General features: G+C 43.2%; 1 protein-coding gene across 2 annotated transcripts in view; it reads left to right on the top strand.

The window, feature by feature from the left end:
• Window positions 1-2,866: 2,866 nt before the first annotated feature.
• The window catches only part of LOC311140695 (gamma-aminobutyric acid type B receptor subunit 1-like), a gene marked incomplete at its 3' end in the record, with an annotated part of 41,316 nt that continues 36,533 nt past the window's right edge, over window positions 2,867-7,649 (top strand). The window contains exons 1-2 of one of the 2 annotated variants that reach the window (XM_084175879.1): window positions 2,867-3,044; window positions 7,183-7,200. In XM_084175879.1, coding sequence (XP_084032005.1) covers window positions 2,972-3,044; window positions 7,183-7,200 — 91 coding nt within the window. In that variant the 5' untranslated portion in view covers window positions 2,867-2,971. The remainder of the gene's footprint in view (window positions 3,045-7,182; window positions 7,201-7,649) is intronic. The other variant, XM_084175878.1, reaches the window with a different exon arrangement.

Raw genomic sequence — 7,649 nt, 5'->3', positions numbered from 1 at the left:
TCAGGATGATATCTATGAGGGTACCTATGTTTAAGGATTTAGGGTTGTACCTGGTAGGTTCGTTGATAATTTGCGTGAGGTTGAGGGCATCTAGCTTGGATTGTAGGATGGCTGGGGTATTAAGCATATCCCAATTTAGGTCACCAAGCAGTACAAACTCAGAGGATAAATGGGGGGCAATCAGTTCACATATGGTGTCCAGGGCACAGCTGGGGGCTGAGGGGGGTCTGTAGCAAGCGGCAACAGTGAGGGACTTATTTCTGGAAAGGTGGATTTTTAGAAGTAGAAGCTCAAACTGTTTGGGCACAGACCTGGATAGTATGATAGAGCTCTGCAGGCTATCTCTACAGTAGATTGCAACTCCACCCCCCTTGGCAGTTCTATCTAGACGGAAAATGTTGTAGTTGGGGATGGAAATTTCAGAATTTTTGGTGGCCTTCCTGAGCCAGGATTCAGACACTGCTAGAACATCAGGGTTGGCAGAGTGTGCTAACGCAGTGAATAACTCAAACTTAGGAAGTAGACTTCTGATATTTATGTGCAAGAAACCAAGACTTTTGCGATTACAGAAGTCAACAAATGATAGCTCCTGGGGTGTAGGAGTGATACTGGGGGCTACAGGGCCTGGGTTAGCCTCTACATCACCAGAGGAACAGAGGAGGATTAGAATAAGGATACGGCTAAAGGCTTTAAGAACTGGTCTTCTAGTGCGTTGGGTACAGAGAATAAAGGGGGCAGTTCTCCGGGCATTGTAGAAAAGATTCAGGGCATTATGTACAGACAAGGATATGGAAGGACATGAGTAAAGTGGAGGTAAACCTAAGCGTTGGGTAACACTGAAAGAGATAGTATCTCTAGAGGCATCAATTGAGTCGGTTTCTTTGTGTATTGGTGGAGGGACAAAGGAGCTAACTAAGGCATGTTTAGCTAGGCTGGGGGGTCTACAGTGATATAGTACAATTAGAAATAACCGAAACAACAATAAACTAACCATGTTTGGGCTGAGGCTAAACATAAACAGGATGTAGTACCGTAAAAAGGAACAGTCCAGCAGATATCAGCTGTATAGCTGAGTTATCATAAGGTCCGGTGGTGAAACACTAGTAAGAGGCCACGGCTAGCGTGTGCTAGCGGGCCAGGGCTAGCAGATGGATGGAATCTTCGTGGTTAACGTCGTAACCACATCAGACGATTTCGTCGGCAGACCAGTCGTGTAGGATCGGCGGGGCTCCGCGTCAATACTATGTGGTCCCGTCCAGTTGATAGAGAGGTAGATATCCGGGAGATGGGCCTAGCTCAGGTTGATTAGCCAGACCACAGCGTCCGTTTTGTTGTAGCCAGCTGGTGGCGATGAATCCGGAGTTAAAGGTCCAGTGAATCAGTGATTCCGCGGAAGAACTGATATGTTCTGGGTCGATAACGCGCTGTGCAGACTGGCCGAATATCCGGTGATCAATGTCCAGTGATTAAAATTAATCCCGCGGAAAAAATCCAATGTTCTGGATGAAAACACCTTAGCTGTGGCTAAAAGCAAATAGCAAGTAGCTAGTTAGCTGGCTACGCTAGCTAGCTAGTTTCAACTGGAGATTCTAGATTCTAGATAAAGGTAAGTCAATAATAGAATCCGTTCCACATTGAGTGAGGCGGGTTGCAGGAAAGTATATCTTGTAGAAGGATGAAAAGTCTGATAGGGAAATATGTACGAAAAATGTACGAAAATAGAGTATTTACAGGCTATATACAGACAGACGATAAAAAAACAACTGCACTACCTCGCCATCTTGGAAACTTCCCTCAAACCTGACTAGTCTAATAGTAATTGCCGCTGAAAAACATCCCCACAGCATGATGCTGCCACCACCATGCTTCACCGTAGGGATGGTGCCAGGTTTCCTCCAGACTTGATGCTTGGCATTCAGGCCAAAGAGTTCAATCTTGGTTTCATCAGATCAGAGAATCTTGTTTCTCATGGTCTGAGAGTCTTTTGGTGCCTTTTACTGAGGAGTGGCTTCCGTCTGACCATTCTACCATAAAGGCCTGATTGGTGGAGTGCTGCAGAGATGGTTGTCCTTCTGGAAGGTTCTCCCATCTCCACAGAGGAACTCTGGAACTCTGTCAGAGTGACCATCCGGTTCTTGGTCACCTCCTTGACCAAGGCCCTTCTCCCCCGATTGTTCAGTTTGACTCGGCGGCCAGCTCTAGGATGAGTCCAAACTTCCTCCATTTAAGAATGATGGAGGCCACTGTGTTCTTGGGGACCTTCGATGCTGCAGAAATCTTTCGGTACCCTTCCCCAGATCTGTGCCTCAACACAATCCTGTCTCTGAGCTCTACGGATAATTCCTTCAACCTCATGGCTTGGTTTTTGCTCTGGCATGCACTGTCAACAGTGGGACGTTATATAGACAGGTGTGTGCTTTCCAAATCATGTCCAATCAATTTAAAATACCACAGGTGGACTTCAATCAAGTTGTAGAAACATCTCAAGGATTAACAATAGAAACAGGATGCACCTGAGCTCAATTTCGAGTCTCATAGCAATCTGAATACTTATGTAAATAAGGTATTTCTGTTTTTTATTTTTAATACATTTGCAAACATTTCTAAAAGCCTGTTTTTGCTTTGTCATTATGGGTTACTGTGTGTAGAGTGATGAGAAAACAAAAATATTTAATCAATTTTAGAATAAGGCTGTAATGTAACAAAATGTGGAAAAAGTCAAGAGGTCTGAATACTTTCCGAATGCACTGTATGTTCCATAAGGAGTTGGCAAGAGAGCAGAAACAGACTGACAGTTAGTACATGTCATGTAAATATGACTAACCTTCCTCCCTCTACTCTGCCCATCTCTCTCCCAGTGCTGCTGTGCCCTCGTGTGTGGACGTCCCTGGAGAATGGGAGGGTGGCGTTGAAGCCCCCTGGGCCACCGGTGGAGGGCACCGTGCTGCACTACAGCTGCCATGCTGGCTTCATGCTGGAGGGCAGGAACATCACACACTGCACCAAGCTGGGCAAGTGGGACTCACCCAAACCTGTCTGCCTCTGTAAGTGTGGAATGGAATCCCAATCTATTCATGTTATTCAATTGTGATGTTGGTGTTGATATTAAATGTTTTGGTTTAGTTTATAAATGGAAAAACAACACATACAGTGCATTCGGAAAGTGTTCAGACCCCTTGACTTTTTCCACATTTTGTTACATTACAGCCTTATTCTAAAATTGATTAAATTGTTTTTTCCCCCTCATCAATCTACACACAATACCCCATAATGACAAAGCAAAAACAGGTTTTTAGAATTTTTAGAAATGTATAACAAAACCCCCCCCAGAAATATCACATTTACATAAGTATTCAGACCCTTTACTTAGTACTTTGTTAAAGCACCTTTGGCAGCGATAACAGCCTTGAGTTTTCTTGGGTATGACTCTACAAGCTTGGCACACCTGTATTTGGGGAGTTTCTCCCATTCTTCTCTGCAGATCCTCTCAAGCTCTGTCAGGTTGGATGGGGAGCGTCGCTGCACAGCTATTTTCAGGTCTCTCCAGAGATGGTCGATCTGGTTCAAGTCCGGGTTATGGCTGGGCCACTCAAGGACATTCAGAGAGTTGTCCCGAAGCCACTCCTGCGTTGTCTTGGCTGTGTGCTTAGGGTCGTTGTCCTGTTGGAAGGTGAACCTTTGCCCCAATCTGAGGTCCTGAGCGCTCTGGAGCAGGTTTTCATCAAGGATCTCTATGTACTTTGCTCTGTTAATCTTTCCCTCGATCCTGACTAGTCTCCCAGTCCCTGCCACTGAAAAACATCCCCACAGCATGATGCTGCCACCACGCTTCACCGTAGGGATGGTGCCAGGTTTCCTCCAGACGTGACGCTTGGCATTCATGCCAAAGAGTTCAATCTTGGATTCATCAGATGAGAGAATCTTGTTTCTCATGGTCTGAGAGTCTTTAGGTTCCTTTTAGCAAACTCCAAGTGGGCTGTCATGTGTTTTTACTGAGGAGTGGCTTCCGTCTGGCCACTCGGGTTCTTGGTCACCTCTCTGACTCCAATCAAGATTGCTCAGTTTGGCTGGGCGGCCAGCTCTAGAAGTGTCTTGGTGGTTCCAAACCTCTTCCATTTAAGAATGATGGAGGCCACTGTGTTCTTGGAGACCTTCAATGTTGCATACATTTTTTGGTACCCTTCCCCAGATCTGTGCCTCGACACAATCCTGTCTCGGAGCTCTACGGACAATTCCTTCGACCTCTTGGCTTGGTTTTTGCTCTGACATGCACTGTCAACTGTGGGACCTTATTGTGCCTTTCCAAATCATGTCCAATCAATTGAATTTACCACAGGTGGACTCCAATCAAGTTGTAGAAACATCTCAAGGATGATCAATGGAAACAGGATGCACCTGAGCTCAATTTCGAGTCTCATAGCAAAGGGTCCGAATACTTACGTAAATAACGTATTTCTGTTTTTTATTTCAAAAAACCAGTTTTCGCTTTGTCATTATGGGGTATTCTGTTGATGAGGAAAATGTTTTATTCAATCCATTTTTGAATAAGGCTGTAACGTAAGAAAATGTGGAAAAAGTCAAGGGGTCTGAATACTTTCCGAATGCACTGTATACTCCATTGAAACATACATAGACAAACCAACACCTTCCTAATATTGAGTTGCACACCCCCTTTGCCCTCAGAACAGCCTCAATTTGTTGTTGTGTTGAAGGTGTCGAAAGCATTCCACAGGGATGCTGGCCCATGTTGACTCCAATGCTTCCCACAATTGTGTCAAGTTGGCTGGATGTCCTTTGGGTGGTGGACCATTCTTGATACACATGGGAAACTGTTGAATGTGAAAAACCCAGCAGCGTTGCAGTTCTTGACATACTCAAACTGGTGCGCCTGGCACCTACCACCATACCCCGTTCGAAGGCACTTAAATATTTTGTCTTGCCCATTCACACACACAATCCATGTCTCAATTGTATCAAGGCTTAAAAATCATTATTTAACCTGTCTCCTCCCCTTCATCTACACTGATTGAAGTGGATTTAAAGAGTGACATCAATAAGGGATCATAGCTTTCACCTGGATTCACCTGGTCAGTCTATGTCATGGAAAGAGCAGGTGTTCCTAATGTTTTGTACACTCAGTGTACATTTATATATTGTGAATATAGTTTCCATGCATGTATTCTACAATGGTGTCTATGCTTTGTTTTGTGTGCAAATCATAGGTGTATATAGGTACAAATGATAAGCTTTTAGCTTCTTTGGGTGAATGTCAATTTTATTTCCTTGAATCCTTGCATCTTCTTGCCTCCTTCTCAAAACACAACGGCGGAGAAGATCAGAGGTTCCTCCCCTCGGTTCCTCTCATCATTTTCAGAAGGAGACAAGAAGGGAGGATGTGAGAAATCCAGGAAATACAATTTACATTCACCCCCGTTCTGTGTACTTCTCTTAAACAGGAAGTTCTGCCACCTGGTGGACACAACCCATATTTGATTAATAATTGTGAATGATTGTGTAATACCCCATGAAAGTGACATCAATTTTACATCTGTGTTCTCATTTTGTAGGCTAAAAATGGGCTTCAAATTTGCATCATCAAATTTATTAAAACATGGCCATTTAATGTATATGCTTTCGTATAAATTTACTTCAATGTATTTGACGCCCAAGAAGAAGCACGAAACCGAGAATTTACAACCATTTCATTTGGACTACACACATGAACTACAACTCCCACCAACCAGCTGTATATATCTCTATTTCGACAGCTTGCAGGTCTCCATTGTTCTTTTTTCATTTTTATTTTTGGTTCTGGCTGGCAAAATAACCCTGCGGAATCTAATATACAAAATATCAAATGGCCTGTAACTAACAGGTTCTTATCATCCTGTAAATCCTCAGATTGACAGGCACACTCCAGCATGCTAACATAACTGCAGGAGATGTAGTTCAAATGAGACTTTTCTAACTTACTTTGCGAGCGTAAAATATTTTTATAAAAGGCATGAATCCACAAATACAATTGTATACACTGAACCAAAATATAAACGCAACATGTAAAGTGTTGGTCCCATGTTTCATGAGCTGAAATAAAAGATCCCAGAAATTTTCCATTAGCACCAAAAGCTTAGTTCTCTCAAATGTTGTGCACAAATTTGTTTACATCCCTGTTAGTGAGCATTTCTCCTTTGCCAAGATAATCCAACCACCTGACAGGTGTGGCATATCAAGAAGCTGATTAAACAGCATGATCATTACACAGGTGCACCTTGTGCTGGGGACAATAAAAGGCCATCCTAAAATGTACAGTTTTGTCACACAACACTGCCACAGATGTCTCAAGTTTTGAGGGAGCGTGAAATTGGCATGCTGACAGCAGGAATGTCCACCAGAGCGATTGCCAAAAAATTGAATGTTAATTTCTCTACCATAAGAGAAATTCTCCAACGTCGTTTTAGAGAATTTGGCAGTACATCCAACCGGCCTCACAATCGCAGACCACGTGTAACCACGCCAGCTCATGACCTCCACATCCGGCTTCTTCACCTGTAGGGTCGTCTGAGACCAGCCACCCGGACAGCTGATGAAACTGAGGAGTATTTCTGTCTGTAATAAAGCCCTTTTGTGGGGAAAACCTAATTCTGATTGGCTGGGCTTGGCTCCCCAGTGGGTGGACCTGGCTCCCAAGTGGATGGGCCTATGCCCTCCCAGGCCCACCCATGGCTGCGCCCCTGCCCAGTCATGTTAAATCCATAGATTAGGGCCTAATTTATTTATTTCAATTGACTGATTTCCTTATATGAACTATAACTCAGTAAAGTCGTTGAAATTGTTGCATGTTGCATTTATATTTTTGTTCAGTATCTATATATTCAATGACTGCGTGTTCCTGAATTTTATGATATAATCTTGAAGCCCATTCAAGAGATTTTGGGACATGATCCGGAAGTAAAGCGAAAGTGGCCGTCACTTCCACAGGGTATACAGACATTACAGTAAAGTAGTATACAGTGGGCCTACATACTGATGGCAATTTAAGGAGCATGGAGGACTGTAATGTGTAATGAGTAACGTGTATAATGCATCAATCCGCGAAGAATTGCATTGACATACGCTACCTGTCACCAAATCATGTTTACTATTAACAAATGTAATTTTGTCATCTCTATTTGCTTGCCACAGATGACAGAAACTACAAAGGTAAGCGAGATTGGTTTTGCTTGGGTTGTCTATGTACAGTGCATTCGGAAAGTATTCAGACCCCTTGACTTTTTCCACATTTTGTTACGTTACAGCCTTATTCTAAAATTGATTAAATAAATCATTTTCCTCATCAAGCTACACACAATACCCCATAATGACAAAGCGAAAACAGGTTTTTATAATTTTTTACATAAGTATTCAGACCCTTTGCTGTGAGACTCAAAATTGAACAGGTGCATCCTGTTTCCATTGATCATCCTTGAGATGTTTCTACAATTTTATTGGAGTCCACCTGTGGTAAATTAAATTGATTGGACATGATTTGGAAAGGCACACACCTGTCTATATAAGGTCCCACAGTTGACAGTGCATGTCAGAGCAAAAAGCAAGCCATGAGGTCGAAGGAATTGTCTGTAGATCTCTGATTCAGGATTGGGTTGAGGCAC

This window comes from Coregonus lavaretus (assembly GCF_964263955.1).
Source record: "Coregonus lavaretus genome assembly, chromosome: 13".
Taxonomy (NCBI): domain Eukaryota; kingdom Metazoa; phylum Chordata; class Actinopteri; order Salmoniformes; family Salmonidae; genus Coregonus; species Coregonus lavaretus.
Note: the sequence above shows the minus strand (reverse complement) of the source record. Positions and strands in the feature narration are given on the sequence as shown.